Source organism: Capsicum annuum, chromosome 8, assembly GCF_002878395.1.
Source record: "Capsicum annuum cultivar UCD-10X-F1 chromosome 8, UCD10Xv1.1, whole genome shotgun sequence".
Taxonomy (NCBI): Eukaryota; Viridiplantae; Streptophyta; class Magnoliopsida; order Solanales; family Solanaceae; genus Capsicum; species Capsicum annuum.
The window spans coordinates 37,760,881-37,778,241 of record NC_061118.1 but is presented as its reverse complement, the minus strand read 5'-3'; the positions used below and the strand labels follow the sequence as shown (position 1 = coordinate 37,778,241).

General features: G+C 37.9%; 3 protein-coding genes across 4 annotated transcripts; 1 reads left to right on the top strand and 2 right to left on the bottom strand.

Annotated features, from left to right (window-relative positions):
• Window positions 1-200: 200 nt before the first annotated feature.
• On the top strand, window positions 201-2,824 carry LOC107846179 (syntaxin-121). The gene is made up of 2 exons (XM_016690636.2): window positions 201-911; window positions 1,859-2,824. Exons 1-2 carry the CDS (start codon window positions 371-373, stop codon window positions 2,215-2,217), a joined length of 900 nt encoding a protein of 299 aa, XP_016546122.1. The 5' UTR covers window positions 201-370; the 3' UTR covers window positions 2,218-2,824.
• A 1,141-nt stretch (window positions 2,825-3,965) lies between these two features.
• On the bottom strand, window positions 3,966-9,195 carry LOC107846169 (33 kDa ribonucleoprotein, chloroplastic). Its single transcript, XM_016690630.2, has 4 exons — window positions 8,126-9,195; window positions 6,518-6,619; window positions 4,417-4,725; window positions 3,966-4,335 (listed from the first exon to the last, which is right to left on the bottom strand). Exons 1-4 carry the CDS (start codon window positions 8,906-8,908, stop codon window positions 4,204-4,206), a joined length of 1,326 nt encoding a protein of 441 aa, XP_016546116.1. The 5' UTR covers window positions 8,909-9,195; the 3' UTR covers window positions 3,966-4,203.
• A 662-nt stretch (window positions 9,196-9,857) lies between these two features.
• Window positions 9,858-16,977, bottom strand: LOC107846155 (nuclear transcription factor Y subunit A-10). Of its 2 annotated transcripts, none has more exons than XM_016690621.2 (6): window positions 16,774-16,977; window positions 14,717-14,976; window positions 13,331-13,461; window positions 13,167-13,235; window positions 11,067-11,204; window positions 9,858-10,764 (listed from the first exon to the last, which is right to left on the bottom strand). In XM_016690621.2, the coding sequence occupies exons 2-6, from the start codon at window positions 14,925-14,927 to the stop codon at window positions 10,351-10,353; spliced, it is 963 nt and encodes a 320-aa protein (XP_016546107.2). In that variant the 5' UTR covers window positions 14,928-14,976; window positions 16,774-16,977; the 3' UTR covers window positions 9,858-10,350. The 2 variants fall into 2 exon arrangements, with proteins under 2 accessions (XP_016546107.2, XP_016546111.2); XM_016690625.2 differs by having other exon boundaries at window positions 13,331-13,449; window positions 16,774-16,976.
• Window positions 16,978-17,361: the final 384 nt, after the last annotated feature.

Below are 17,361 nucleotides of genomic sequence, written 5' to 3'. Positions count from 1 at the left end.
GAAATTTTCAGTAATTATGTAAAATATCGAGATTTTCTGTAAATAAGCTCAAAATTATCGGTATTTGTGTTGTTTATCCCTATAATAAGATATTATTATTATTAGCATTTTATATTCTAAAAGAACATTTGACTTTTCTATAGTAGTATTCCTTATACAGTTATACTATATATTTTTACCAAGTCTTGTTTATAGTTAGTTGAATTAGACGACCTATTTGACTAGTCTTCTTTTTCTTCCCATTATATTCCAACAACAACTACTATATTTTCATCAAACTTTCATTTTCATATTTCATATTGTATTGTTTTTGTTCTAGTTCTACCAAATAATATAATATCAATAGTTTCGAGTTCTTGATCATTAAAACATGAATGATCTTTTCTCAGGATCGTTCTCTCGTTACAGAGAGAACGATCAAGATTCTCATAGCATTGAGATGGGAGGAGACACAGGAGGTGTCAATCTTGACAAGTTTTTCGAAGATGTTGAGGTTATCAAAGACGAGCTGAAAGGCCTCGAAAAGCTCTATGCAGAGCTACAAAATGCTAATGAGAAGAGTAAGACACTTCACAACGCGAAAGCTGTGAAAGAAATGAGGTCAAAAATGGATGATGATGTTAACTTGGCCTTGAAAAAGGCCAAGTTTATTAAAGTTCGTTTGGAAGCGTTGGATAGGTCCAACGCTTCCAATAGGAGCCTCCCCGGTTGTGGACCGGGGAGTTCCTCTGATAGGACGAGGACATCTGTTGTTAGTGGATTGAGAAAGAAACTACAAGAATCTATGAATCAGTTTAATGAGCTGAGGCAAAAGATGGCTTCTGAATATAGAGAAACAGTTGAAAGAAGATATTATACTGTTACTGGTGAAAAACCTGATGAACAAGTTCTTGATACACTCATATCTACTGGTAAATTTTATGATCTTTATTTCGAATAGATAGTTTATAGTATTATCTTGTGGTTGTTTTGTTTCCTGTATTAGCGAGCAGTGTGTTATCCCATTTTGTTGCGTGTTTTTATGATTTTTGTTTGGTATGCTGTTATGTATCCTGAGTCCGGGGTCTTATCGGAAAAAGCCTCTCTACTTCATCTGAGGTGGTGGTATGGTCTGCGTATACTTTACCCTCCCCAGACTCCACTATGTGGGAATACGCTGGGTATGTTGTTGTTGTTGTTTGATCTTTGTTTCAAGAAACTCGAAGATTGTATGTTCGAATTGCATATTAGAGGGTTGGTGGGTAGGAGTTCAGCCGTTATAGTAGGGGAAGAATGCTTTGTTTGTATCTGTTCCTGCTGGAGTTTCTTGTTCGTGGTGTTTCGGTGATAGTCTACGATTTCGGATAGATAGTTTATAGTAGTATCTTGTGGGAACGGTGCCTTATTTCCTTTATTATCTAGCAGTGTGTTATTCCACCTTCTTGGTGTTATTTGTTTGGTATGTCGTTATATGTCCTGAGCCGGGGGTCTATCAGAAACAACCTCTCTACTTCATCTGAGGTAGCGGTATGGACTGCGTACGCTTTACCCTCCCCAGAACCCAATATGTGGGAATACACTGTGTATGTTGTTGTTGTTGTTGCTTTATATGCACAGTACAATTTTCCGACAGGTGCCTTCATTGTATATGGCTCCATCCTTGGGATCAAACCTTAAGGAATGGAGTCTCAGGAAGTGTTTTACCCCTAAGTAGTTCTTTCCGATGTAAATTTAGATTAATCAAGCTCCAACACGAATATCTTATCTGGCATTGTGTCTTAGACCGAGTACCTCGATGCATCATTTAGCGTTTTAACTCATTGGATCAAGTCAACAAATGAGTCATAACAGAACGAATCACTTGTTTTTGTCTCGACAGGTCAAAGCGAGACATTCTTACAAAAGGCAATACAAGAACAAGGACGAGGTCAAGTGATGGACACGATAATGGAGATTCAAGAAAGGCATGAAGCTGTAAAGGAGATCGAGAGAAACTTGAAAGAACTTCATCAAGTGTTCCTCGACATGGCGGTTTTAGTAGAATCTCAAGGTGAACAACTAGATGACATTGAGAGTCAAGTGAATAGAGCTAACTCATTTGTTAGAGGGGGTGCTCAACAATTGCAAGTAGCAAGAAAACACCAAAAGAATACAAGAAAATGGACTTGTTTTGCCATCATTCTTTTGCTTATCATCATCTTGATAGTTGTTCTTTCCATTCAGCCATGGAAGAAATGAGTGGGTGGCGTATGTTGCTCGGACTCTTCAGAAATGACATCGGGTGCGTGTTGGACTCTTCAGAAGTAGTGCGTTTTTGGAGGATCCAACAGGAGCCCGACAGCATTTCTGGAGAGTGCAAGCAAATGGTGGGAAGGTCTTTTGGTTTAGTTGGGTGGAGTACGTTGCTCGGACTCTTCAAAAATGACATCGGGTGCGTGTCGGAACCTTCAAAAGTAGTGCGTTTCTGGAGGATCCAACACGGGTGCGGCAACATTTCTGGAGAGTCCGAGTAACTGGTGGAAAGGTCTTTGGTTTAGTTGGGTGGAGTACGTTGCTCGGACTCTTCAAAAATGACATCGGATGCGTGTCGGATCCTTTAAAAATAGTGCATTTCTGGAGGATCCAACATGGGTACGGCAATATTTCCGGAGAGTCCGAGCAACTGGTCGACGGACCCCTTTTAATTTTTTCTTTTGAATGTTTTATAGTTTATTATTTTAGTCATGCTTATTTTTTTGTGTATTTTGGGATATTTTTCTTAATGGGGGTTCCAGTGTGTTATTCTATTTGGGATTCTTTATTGTAATTATTGATGTTTTTAGAGTATATTTTTTTTGTTGTGACATATTTATTTGTTTGGTTATTCTCATTTGGATTTAAGTTATTCTTTTTCTTGTTTATGTTGGGTTTGTTCTAAATTGATGCTTCTTGACCTTTTAGTTTATATTGGTCTAATAAAGTTTAGTTCTCATAATTCAAACTTTTGACTATTTGTCTAAAATTTTGTTCCAGTAGTTCAAACTTCTGACCACTAAGCTAAAATTTAGTTCTAGTAATTTAAATTTTAGACCATTGGTCTAAAAGCGCAGCCCGGCGCGGCGCACTGAGCTCCCGCGATGTGTGGGGTGTGGGGGAAGGGCCAAGCAGCAAGGGTCTATTGTACACAGCTTACACAGCCTTACCCTGCATTTTTGCAAGAGGCTGTTTCCAGTGGCGGAGCCAAGATTTTCACTAAGGGATTTCAGAAGTGAACATACAAACTAACTGAAAGGGTTCAACATCTGCAATAAATGCATAAAAACTAAGTTTGACCATGCATAAATAGTATAATTTTCCGTCGATTGGTCCAAAGTTGGCTCCGCCCCTGGCTGTTTCCACAGCTCGAACGCATGTTACATGGAGTCAACTTTATCAATTACGACAAGGCTCCCTTCCCCACCGGTCTAATTGTTTTAATTCAAACATCAGCAATAAGCCAAAAGTTTGAACTACTATAAGTTCAACAATAAGTAGTTGAATATATGAGCATTGAGCTTCCTGTACTGCTCCGCCATCTTTATGTCGGTGATCAGGATATCATCACCTAATAAAGCGTAATCAGCAAAAGGGGTCGTACTCGTTGGGTATGCATATTTTGTTGCCAACCGCACTATATAGTGGTGGGACAAAGCAAATAGGGACCAAGATCAGCATATCATCACCTAATAAAGCGTAATCAGCAAAAGGGGTTGTACCCGTTGGGTATGCATATTTTGCTGCCAACCGCACTATATAGTGGTTGGACAAAGCAAATAGGGACCAAGATCAGTAGTAACCTAACGGCTGCCCATTTAAGAAGGCAATCTCACTCACTCTCTTAACCATCGGAGGGACGATTAAGAAAGTGTTGAGACCCAGAGAACTGTTGACTGCTTGTCTAGCCTATGCTTTGCAAGCCTACATAGGGTACAAGATCGAAAAGAATGCATTGGATGGATGCCCGGGCATTGTCACAAAGAGTTACCTCTGTTGATGAGTTATATATTACAATCAAAATACAATATTTGTTAACTATGCATTTGAAGAAAATGTACAGGCAATGTAGTAACACAGGTTACCTGCATTAAGTTAACGTTCCAAAAAGACGCGGAGGGGCTGCAAGAAGGTTACATCAGTTGGAAAAAGCACGTATCCGATGCACATAAAACTCTACACAGTACACATCTCTTCAAATTGCTGATTATGTTATGAACTGATACTAGAGAGTATATCATCGTCCTCAGAATCATTTCCAGGACTTGTTTCGAATACTGGCGGAGAAGATACTGGAGCTCTCTGCGCAGCCACATTTAGTCGCAAGGGTCGTCCTTCAACATCCTAATCGCATTATAAGAAACCGTTAGAAACAAGGAATATGTCGAGTTGTCCCTAAGATACTTCATCGCTACCTATCCTTACCACTTCATTCATGGTATCGAGTGCATTGTTCATTTCTTCAGCTGAAGAAAATGTAATGAAACCAAAACCTCGAGATCTTCCTGAGCCCCTGTCGTAGATGACTTTTGCACTCATGAATCCTGGCTGGTCAGCGAAAGCGTCTCTCAGGCCTTGAGAAGTGAGATTCCAGCTAAGATTCGAAACGTATAGTTTGTGAGGGCTGTCTACAAAACCTTGATAAGTGCTTCTCATCTTTGCGCTCATTACTTCCCTTTCACCTCCTCTCGGAACCTCGGGGAAGTTCACCTTCACCGTACGACCTCCAACTTGCTATTAAACATTTCATCGGAAAGCAAAAGGAAAGAGAAAAAAAGACATTCAATAACCGTTCAAGTAAATCAACACGACAAACTAATTGATGATCATCTGGATATTGAACTTTTTGGTCTATCCAAGGTATCAATTGGCTTCTCTACTTCCTTTTAAGTATCACGTAAAGCAGTTTGTGTTCTCCGTGTGAGATTTTCCTACGCGTCGAGGAAAGGATATGGGATTTCTCGCATCATAGAATGCAATTACCATCTCCTATGCCAGAATCACGAGAAGAGTTTACAATCTTTTCTATGATGTTCGAGCTGTGAACATCGGCTGCTATCTATGCGTATTTCAGAGGGTTTAGAAAGCTTCAAAAAGCATTCAGTAAACTTGAAGTAATTACGCCTCACATGGCCCAATTGTTAGTTTTGTGAAACCTGGCTATCGATATTTATTCAAATGTCTTACAAGGCTCGATAACTAGTATGGTTGAAACTTGAATTTCAATCATTTATTCACCACTTTTTCTCCGAAAGATGAAACGAAACAATTTTGGCTCATAGAAGATAAAGACACTAAGAAACATAGAGGACTCATGAAACAAATTGCACAAAAAAGAACTCCATCTTGCAGTTATTATATGATTTAGGAAATGATAATAACTTTACCATTCAAATTGCAGTAGTAGGAAAATGATGGGATAAAATACATTTCCAAAGAGATGTGTAGATAACAAAATCCTATATTTAGGGGTAAGCATCCTAAACTCAAAGGCAAGTTTTACACAGTGGTGTTTAGACCAGGTATGTTGTACGGGGCGGAGTATCGGCGAGTCAAGAACTCTCACATTCAAAAGATGAAGGTGGCAGATATGAGAATGCTACGATGGATGTGTGGGTTTACTAGGAAAGATAGGATTAGAAATGAGGTTATTTGAGATAAGGTGGTAATGGCTTCGGTGGAAGTCAAGATACGGGAAGCAAGGTTGAGATGGTTCAGACATGTGATGAGGAGGCGCCCGGATGTGCCAGTGCGAAGGTGTGAAAATTTGGCTAGGTATGAATTCAAGCGAGGTAGAGGTAGACCGGAGAAATATTGGAAGGAGGTGATTAGACATAACATGGAGCAGCTTCAGCTTACTGAGGACATGACCCTAGATAGGTAGGTGTAGAGGATGTGAATTAGGGTAGACGGTTAGTAGAAAGGAGGTCTTTGTTTTGTTATCCGTGCTAGTCTTGTTTCAGAGTGTGTTATCGTTTATCGTAATACTTGGTGATAGTCTTATTTATGTTATTATTTCGCCTGTTAACACCTATTGTTTCTCGTTCCTTTACTATTTCTTTTCTACATTGTTTTTGTCTTGACCCGGGGGTCTATCGGACACAACCTCTCTATCTCACCATTGAGGTAGTGGTATGTACTGCATACATTTACACTCCCAGACCCCACTTTGTGGGAGTATACTGGATATGTTGTTGTTGTTGTAGGTGAGCATCCCGGCAGGCCACGTGAAGGACAGCAAGAAAGGGGTGTGATACCTCCCTTGATGCTCCTTCCAAGATCGGTAAACAAAACAAACTCTTAACCATATTGATGTTTGCTTACTGCGACAGAGACATCAGTTCGAAATAGGTGACTAACGCAAAATCTGAATCATATTGTTAACGAATAACTATCAAAATTCAACATGTGTTCGGTATTTTCATATTCTGGTTTTGCAGATGAATTAAGCGAACTAATAAGCTGATGCAAAGCATACAAGAAAAGAGACATTGCTAGTAAATGATGAGAAAACCGCTAAACTTACAGATCGATCAAACAACCGAATTGCCTCCTTTGCTTCTTCGACACTTCCCATTGTAACAAATGCAAATCCACGACTCCGATCTGTAACTCTATCATAAACGACCTACAAATCCATTGAAGAAAAAGCAATATAAGTCACCCTGTATCTTATACTCCAAAAGCAGAAAAAAGTATACGACATCTATCAAAATTGAACTTATGTACAAACATACGAGCAACTTAGAAATCATGAGCGAGATTTGAACTGCAGCTACACAAAATGCTGTTATGGTAATAATCCATCATATATAAGTATCTATAACCACTTCGATATGAAGATAAGAATCGCCTATACGTTATTCCACATGATTTTGAAGATTGAAGTACCCCATCAGCATCAGTCTCGCCAATCGCAACAGATCAATGTTGTCTTACTTAAGCTATGAATTGCTAATTAGTAAGGGTTTGTTCATTATGAGCAAGAGCACTCCATAAGCATCTCGAGTCATACCAAAGGCCAGCTCAAGGGACATTTATCGTACCTATCTCAATTATCAACGTTAGAATACATTGTCTTCGATAAAACAACACATTCAACGATATGTTTTATTATTTGAGTTTGTGAGCACAACTATGTGCATCCCATGATTCTTGTCTCTTAACTTGTTTTCCATTGTCCGTGGGCTTACGCAGCCAATGGCAGAGCCCCAGAAATTTACGCAAGGGGATTCGAAAAATACTTAAAGTTCACACTTTGGATTTGAGTCTGTTCCCCTAAAGTAATTTTTGAACATCCTTTATCACCTACCCTAGAATCTTCCTTTTATGTCAGGCATTCAACAGTTTATATACAACAAACAAGAGATAAGGCACTATTATCCACTGAACTATAGCCAAAGTTGCTACGACACACCTTAACTTCACTGGGGTCCTATAACCTCCCTAAACTCAATTTTACTGTATATTGTCCACCTTTTGTGTTTACTCAACATTAGCAACTAAGTACTCCAAATTTGATAATGCACATCTAGGCACTTCAACTAATCTCCACTGTATCAACTGAACACTCCAACTTAAAAAATGATCGTCTAGAGAACTCCAAAAATTTATGTGCCACATCAACGTCAGGTGTCTAGTGTCTATGAGGCACAGTGAAGACGATTTCACGTGTCTAAATGTGCATTACCAAAGTTGGAGCGTTTGCTTGTCAGTCGAGGCCTAGTTTGAGAGCCTATCTATGTATTATGGGATAGAGAAATCATCACATAGCATTCAAAAAAAGACAGTAACAACAACAAGAGATAAGGCACTATTTATCCCCGAACTATAGCCAAGTTTGCTACAGCACACCTTTACTTCACGGAGATCCTATTACCCCTAAACTCAATTTTACTGTATTATAGTCCACCTTTTGTACTTATGTGGCACCTTTTAGGATGCACCTTAATTGCAAATTTTTTGGGGCCACGTAAGCACAAAAGGTGGACAATAATACAATAAAATTCAGTTAAGGGGGTAATGGGAATGTGCGTCATAGCAACTTTGACTATAGTTCGGGGTAATAGTGCTTTATCTCCAACAATAAAATAATGCGATAACCAAAGCACAGTAACAGAAAAAAGAAACAGACCTCAACATTAGCAACTTGACCAGCTTCAGTAAAGATTTCAGATAATTGAGAAGGTGTCATTGAAAATGGTAAATTACCCACATACAATCTACCATCTTCAATTGACTTTGGCTCATCAACAACACCTCCACCATCTCCTTCTTTCTCCTCCTCATCTTCTTCTTCTTCACTCTCCTCTTCCAGTGACAATGCAGCTTCATCAGCTCCATCAGACAATGCAGAAGCAGAAAAAGGAGCAGTTCGATGCACTATAGCTCCTGCTATGCACGGGGTTCGACGAAGGATCGGATCACAAGAATCTATCGCACGCAGCTGTAATCTTGAAGATGTATTGAAGGAAGACAAAATGGGAGAAATAGGCAAGTGGGGTTTGGTTTTCTTGAGTTTTATGGAGGGAAAGAATGCAACTTCCTCAGAAAATGCTGCTGTGCACGAGGTTCGAGGAAGGGTCGGACCACAGGAATCTACTGCACGCACCCATAATCTTGAAGACCGATTGAAGGAAGACAAAATGGGAGAAATAGACAAATGGGGTTTGGTTTTCTTGAGTTTTATGGAGGGAAAGAATGCAAGTTCCTCAGAAAATCCTGCTGTGCACGAGGTTCGAGGAAGGGTCGGACCATAAGAATCTATCATACGCAGCTGTAATCTTGAAGATGGTTTCAGTGAAGACAAAATGGGAGAAATAGGCAAATGGGGTTTGGTTTTCTTGGATTTTATGGGAGTACATAATGCAAGTTCCTCAGAAAAAAGCACAGTTCCATGCACTAAAGCTCCCGCCATGCACGACGTATTCTTGAAGTTGTTAGTAGCTAAAGAAATGTGATTGGAAGTGATGAAGTGAAGAAGATGTAGAAAAGGAAGAAACTGACATATTTTTGTAGTAAAGAAGCGAAGATAAAAAGATGAGGTTTTGATTTTATGGATTTTTTGGTGGATAAGACAAGACAGTCATGGGGTTCACTTCACTATGATTTTTTTTTGTTTTCAAGCGTGATGTCCGATATCAATATTGGAGTCTGAATAATTCAAAATCATATGACAAATAGTGGCGGAGCCACATGTTCTCGAGGGGCGTTAAAGAAAAGAATGATTTCTTTCTCTTGTAATCTGTTTGAAGAAAAACATGACTTTTTTTTTTTTGGCAGTTCTTTAATTTTAACTTTTCACGTGTATGTTTTTATTTTTGATAATTTTTTAATTTTAACTTTCCATGTCATATGTTTGAGACTCCGAGATTAAAAAGTATTTTATTACATTTGACATAACTTTAACTTTAAATCACAAGATTCAAAAGTCAAGTCATTCTTTTTAAAACAGAATGAGTATTGCGTTGTTAGGTGAAAATAGTTTTTTTTCCGTGCCAAAATTCAAACTTAATAGCTCTGATCAAGGGTGAAGGAACTATATCCATTCTATGTTAATAATAATAATAATAATAGAAATTTTTTAAATTTATTCATTTTAATATATTAAGGAAAAAATAAACTTTTTTCTACCTTATCCTTAAAATTAACCATATATTCACTTTAAATCATTTGGCAAATTTATTAAAGAATATAGAGTTAACGTGATTCATTATTATTTTACCATACGTGGTCTAAAGTTGGCATAAAACAGCATTTACAAGTTTTTATTCGGCTCCAATCCCAATGTGGTTATCAGACAGCGAGTGTGAAACCAAGAAGGAAAGATTAATGTGCTTCAAAATGCATGATATACATTACCAATATACAAAATACTGTATAAACATTCAACTTATCCCAGTCTGGATACACACCAATTTGCACATTATTTGGATCAAAGTTCAGTTACATATATCACAGTATTTTCACAAACCAACATTACAAAACAGTAATCCAAACAAACTGCAACATCAAAGACCCGATCGACAGGGTCATCATCGTCGTCATCATATCCAGAAACAAGTTTATTTATCCTACAAGTGCTGAAAATTAAATAGCATTAAGGCTTTAGCGCCCTCTTACCATCCACGTTGCTTTGATAGCAATCGAACTTAACTTGACAGCGAGAACGATGCTTGATAGCAATTGAACGATAGAGGCAGCTGCGTTAATGCTGAGCCAAGGATGAACTGCCCATGATAGCCAAGGATGATCCGCCAATTTGCAAGCAACAAAATGCGTATGCATGCATTAGGTTGCAGCACGGATGAGGCCAGGCTCTAAGTCGTGACACCTGACCTCGTTCTCAAGCCAAGGCTATCAAACTTTGAGGTTGCAACAGCTATCTGCTGTTCCAACCCACTTATCGGTCATGAGAATGCCGAGTCCAGTATTCATCATGTCTGGTATTGCCTGAACCTGAAGCGGCCTCAGGTTCTGGAATGGAAAAGGATCAAGATTTCCACTAGAGTACATGTTAGTGACCCCAGACGACTCGTAGAATCTGCTGTTGATTGTTTCTTTCGGTGAGCTCAAATTGCTGCTATCAGACTGCAGCACTTCAGAATTTTGGGATCCGGTGGGGTAAAAGTTTTGAACATCGCTTGCCCTGAATGTATCGTTGGTTTTTCCATCCTTCATAGTTCCATTCATGTTCCTTGTGTTCAAGAAGCGGCCACCACAGCCCCTAGGACGGCGCAAAGCATGGAGATGGCGAGAGAGATGCAAGTATGGCTGCAAGCATTAAGCAGTGCAAAACTCAGCAACCACAGATTGAACAGAAGACATGCTTTTGACGAAAAGCGAAAAGATGAAAATCAGAATGTCATCTATGACCGCAAACTTAGGAACTGCTCTTCAATCAAAGACTTCCTTTGATAATTGTTCATATCGTGCATATTATCAATGGTGGTTATTTTGGATTGTTTATTATTCGTGGTGGTCTTACAAGTTAAAAAAGTTGATGATGATCAAATAAAATATCATCCTGATATGTAGTAGATCTACTGTCCATGATCATTGAAATGAAACTGTACCTTGCGTGGTTTAAGAGCTTTTTTCTCCATCTCCTTAGCCCGAGACTTTCGACGCCTAAGTATTCCATGATACTGCTTAGCATTTACGAATATTGGACCTTCATCAGAGGCCAAATTAAGTGGTAGCATAATGCGGCCCTGCAAAATTTATGAAGGGAAATTATATGAATATCAGAGCCTCGAAAGTCGAAATCATCCAGCCTGGAGTCCGGTACAATATGTAGAGTAAGGGAGAGATTTCAAGAAATGCAGCACAGAAGAGTAAAGAATAAATTACGCTACAAATGCCAACTATATCGACGAGGTATAAGGTCTATGGCTTTTTATCAGAAGCCATACATTTCTCGTTACTGCATATATTCCAATGTTATGTATTAATTCAAAAATTTTCAGGTTCCACCTTTCATTTGTTATTCCATAATTGTGGCTAATATTGAAACTTATACTACCGATCCTCTAATTAATCCAGGAAAGTAAGTTCAAGCTGTTTACAAGTTACCCTTCCGATGTTCTCAAGAACTGTGAAATTTTCCTCTGAGATATTTTTATCCTTTCACCATTTCTCCATTTATAACTTTGATGCAACGAGCGAGGATTCCTGGTCTCTTCTCCTTCACTCCTTTGCTAATTAATATAAGAATACCTTCATTTAGAAGATATCTCAAATGATATTATCGAAAGCAACCAGCTAAGCATTACAAGGTTACGATGCAAATCAAGATACCATTTGAACAGCAAGGCACAACATATTATACTCCTCTTATCATAGAGAAATTTCACCGAGTATGTGGTCGTCATCCTTGTTGTTGTTGTTGTCATAGAGAAATGATAATCTAGTAAGAAACTCGGTTGTTGTTTATTCAACTTTGATCTTTATTCAAAGTCAAAATCACAGTGGCGGGGCAATGATACTGTGAAGACTTTGAACAGCCCATACGAGAGTAATATAATTCCGTCTAGTATTCAGTATCTGTGACACACAACGCATTACATGATCATTTTCCTAGCGTTATACCACAAACAATTGCAAAAATATGACTATTGTAAGGAGAGAGCTCACTGGGCACTAAAGAAGAGTCATTAACAAACACGAATGTGATTCCAATGATATTTTTATTTGCAAAATAAATCATTCTTTCAATTGTTTTGACGATAAACGCTGGATTAGTAATCCTTTTTAGAAATCGAATGGATTCGGTCTTATACATACGCGAGGAAGGTAATCAAAAAAGAAAGAAGTTCTACCCCAACTAAAATAGGTGCCTAGCAGACTACTCTTTACTTTACTACGAAAGGTAAGTGTGTTTCCTTTTTTCTCTTTGATGACCGAGAAATCCGTCTGGAACCAACCGCGGTCTTTGAAACTCGAGTAGTGGGTGCACTCCCCTCTATTTTTTTCCACTTAGATAGGCTTAGATAGAGTGGCTCAGAGCTCACAAGTTCCTCAACCTTTGCCACTTGAACTAAACCCTTGGGCAAAGGATGTTTTCCAACAGTGGGGAAATGAATCATGCAAGTAGATGTGTCGGTAAACATCTGCCATCAGGGCAACAGCATTATATACTGCTACAGACCCTTAGTAAAAGGAGAAAGTACGAGATTTGAGGACATTACGTTGCTTTGAGTAATCGTACTACAATTAGATGCTGTCTTTATCAATCAATCGATCCAACTAACTTGCATACTCAACGGGCATAAATCAAGATTTCTTGAACATGCTTGTCTTTTCAACAAAAATTTCCAATCTTCTTTTGGATGAAAGAGAAAGAATGGTTTCGGAGACTTTTCCAAATCAACCACATTAAAATCCAACTCAGCTCCTCACATATGATGTGGTAAAACAAAATTTACACAATATTATCAATGACGGAAACATGATAATATAAGCTGCCAAAAGTTAATATTGGTTGTCATTGCTGTTTGAAAATATTTAGAAGACTTATAAAGCTGAAGTTTGTTATCACTTATCATAGTAAGTTGTGCAGCAACGTCTACGGTAACGCTGTCATATCGTTTTTCGGAGCAAGTAACTAATTCCAGAGAAAGCATATTACGTAACTCTAGTGATAGGAAAGTGATGCTATCAGAAAGTAGTAGTACCGAGAGTTGAGGACTGTAAGCTGAAAATAACCCGACACATTGCTCTCCATAAGGATATTTTGCAGAAATCTGCACCATTTAAAAGCACATTACGTAAACAGAACGAATAAGGACATACATTGATTTATCGAAGACATATAGGCTTTCATGATGAAAAAAATTACCAGCGACTGACCAAAACCTAGCTCAAAGTGACCTCGGTAGTCCATATTAGCTGCACGAACAGAAGTAGCAGTCTGAATGTTTGAAAGTTTTTGCCCATTTGCTGAAGATTTGCAATCCCCTGAAGGAGAAACTACATAAATGTCAACACGTTCATTATAGAACTGCGCTGTAAAAGAATAAATCCTCCCAAATGGTTAAACAATTCAACTGAACGTGAATTCCCTTAAAGAAAACAAGAGATTTTTTGTTAAAAGAACGTCACCAACAAGTAAATTCAAAGAAGATACGTTTTCAATAACAATTCTGAACTCACATTGACCAAGAACCTAGAGTTTTTCATGAACGGAGCAATTATATTGCATTGTAATTCACTGTACATAGACCTTAACCCTACCTCGTAGTGACTTATCAAGATTAAGAGGGGTATTGAGTTTGTAAACTATATTCATCCCAAATGCATATATTGTATCTGCTTGATCATGGATTAGGAAATCGAAAGTATTTGTTCAGGATTTGATGAATTTCGTTATGACATTTTTTGATAAGCAAAAATAGAATGTCATAAAGAAATACATAAATTCTTAAACAAATATTTCCGATCTCCTGATTCAAGTATTTGTTTATGAGTACATTGTCATACATGTACCAAAAATTTAATATATGTTGAGAAAAGATTCATAAGCAATATATTAATAATGAATTTAGCGAGAACTCCCATTTGGAGGTGCTGTTTATATAGTTTCTACTATTTTAAGTTTATTTGTAGAGTTCGATGCAACGTCTTGAAGTGTGCGTTGTGGGATTACATTTAGTATGCTGTTGTTGTTGTTGTGCAATTTTTGTTTTGCGGTTTCTAGGATTCGAAAAGACTTTCCAAGTGTTTGTGGTAAGTCTTTTTGTCACAATTCTCGTCAAATCTAACTAACAGAGTTTGTTAAAATATCTTATGGAACCAAGGCTGTATAGGAGTATAAGTAAGGGACTACTTTGAACGAAAGTTCATTTGTCCGTCATCAAACATGTGCTTCACTACATTATTAGAACTACCCATTACGGCCTACGCATCACACTATTTGTCAAGTTGATTTCTTTCCCAAACCAATGAAACATTAAATTTGTTTTAACCCAAACAATGAAGTACATCTTACTAAGCCAAATATAAAAGACAACAAGAAAAGGATAATCCGGTGCATGAAGCATCCCGCGTTCATGTTGGATTCGGTGGATGATCGCACTTCAAATAGGCAGCTCATCCTTACGCAAACATCAATGACCTATAGGTTACACGGAGACAACTTTACTGTTGCTCCAAGGCTCGATCCCGTTCAAATAAAAAAGACTAACAGATCCTACAAATTGCAAAAAAGGATGAATAGAAAAAGTACCCGAGGAAATAGTGAACTCGGTCGCATTCCCCTTAGGCGGCGGCGGCGGCTGCTCCACCGATGCAGATTTCACTTGTCCAAAAGGTTCAGCATAAGCCATAGATTGAGACACAAAGCCACCACTCCACCACGGAGCAGTGCACAATGTTGCAACGGGATTCTGGACAACCCCTTCATTTCCTTTGGAAAATATAGTAGTATGCATGGTCATAAAAGCAATCCACGCCTTCTTTTCTTGAAAATCTAAAGGAATTAAGTTCCTGCAACTCAACAAATTGAACCAAACAATATTTCATAAGTTTCCCTTGAAAATAGTGCCTCGAGATATAATATAGGGAAAATGCTTTATTTCCACCTTGAACTATACGCGAAAACGCTGAGACACACTTGAACTTTACGAGGGTCCTATTACCCCCTGGACTAATTAAAACCATATTTTTGGCAACCTTAGTGCCTAAGTGGCACATCAGTGAATCAACACACTGAAGGTCCATGTAGGCACACGTATGTGCCACGTAGGCACTAAGGTTACCAAAAATACGGTTTTAATTAGTCCAGGGGTAATAGGACCCTCCTAAAGTTTGGGCATATCTCAACAATTTCGTGTATAGTTTAGGGTGGAAACAGTGCATTTTCTCGATATAATATAAAAGAAGTTCTAAAGACTCAATCCAAAATATACAATACAAAAGTATAAAGAAATTCAATCTCACTATTTAACAATCTTATCTGGAAATAAACAAACCATCAAGGTAGAAAAAGAAAAGAACTTGAAAAACTTGCAATAGGAAAAAAAAAAAACTTGTATTGATAACTATGGTGTCTAGGCCAACTTATGCACATCTCGACTAATTCCAACGAATACTTGTTACCTCCCATCAGCACAGATACCAGATAACCGAAGGGTAACTAAGTTTTTGAGTTTATTGATTACTAGATTCCAGAGAAAGAAAGTTAACGGATTCTTGATAAATTATTCATGCGTATTAAGTGGATTTCTTAGCCAAAAATACATGATCTGCACCAAAGCTATTGGATTCAATAAGCGAAATACTAGCTCCGCCCCTACCTAGTAACTCCATCTACTAAGGCTCGAATAGAAAAAGATGAAATCACCTAGTTTATTTTGCGATTTGACACCTCATCATCCTCAACCCACTTTATTGATCACTAAGCCACACACTCACGTGCCACAAAAAAAAAGGCTAGAAAACAAAAAAAAAAATTCTTCATCATAGTAAGGACCCCAACCCCAACCCCACCCCACTACACAAACACAAAAAAAAGGCAAAATTCACATATAGAAAGAAATCACCGGGTTTATGTTTGCCTCTGTTGCGATTTGAACTTGACACCTCGTAATTCTCAACTCACTTCATTGATAACTACGTCACACCCTCATGTGCCACATAAAAAACAAAATCTTGAAAACAATTTTTATCTCCCTCCCCCCCAAACCCCCTCAACCCCCCTCCCCCCAAACCCCCAACCACCACCACCACCACCACACACACAAAGAAAAAATACAGAAACCCCTTGAAAATCACCAGTCTCTCAACAAAAGTTTCTAAGTACCAAACAAGTAACAGTGGCAAAGGAAAAGAAATAGACAACACAATACACAAACACCATATGAGTAAAATCAAGAATATACATAACCAACCTTGAGTTCTACACTTGACATTTGAACAAGAAATTAATAGTACTAACAAGATTAACACAAAGAGAAAAAAGAACATTTTTTTACAACAGCCATAATAATTAAAAAAAAAAAAAAAAAAAAATTAAAAAAAAGAAAAAAAAAAAAATTTTTTTAAAAAAACCAAAAAAATTAAAAAAAAAAAAAAAAAGAGTTAAAAAAGACAACACACAAACACCATATGAGTAAAATCAAGAATATGCATAACCAACTTTGAGTTCTACTATAGCATATGAACAACAAACTAATAGAACTAACAAGATTAAGAGAAAGAGAAAAAGGAACAAATTTTTACAACACCCATAGTATTTTTTTTAATAAAAAAAAAAAAGGGAATATTCTAAGTAGAGTGTTGTACCTTGAGAAGTAATAGTTGCACCTTGTAGTAGTAGTTGAAGAAGAAATTAAGATGTATGTGCTTGTACTGTTAACAAGAGAAACCCCATTTGCTAGGAGCCATGTTGGTACAATATCAAGCAAGAAAGAGAGAGAGAAAGAGGAGAGAGAGAGAGGACAAGAGTGGATGTTTGGTTTTACAAGTGGAAAAAAATGGAGTTACATGGCAATGACCAATGAAATATAGCCTTTATGGAAGGTCTTTTGTTTTATGTCCTTTATTTAGTTTTTTTCTTTTTTAATACTAAGTAGGTCATCACGGGTGATAACGCACAATAAATTCATTTTAAAGTTGACTTATTCATTCTGTGAATTCGATGGGATGTATACGAGGTATTGTACGTGTTCTACCCTGAGAGACGTTTCTACCAGGCAGGCTGTCATGGGTCACAGTGAGCTCCTTGCATAGTAAATTCATTTTGAAGTTGACTTATTCGCTCGATCAATAATCGAATGTGTACGAGATACTATAAGAGATCAATATCGCCCCTACCCTCCAAGAGTTGTCCCTATCAAGCAGGCAGCCACGGGTTATCGTGAACTCTTTGCA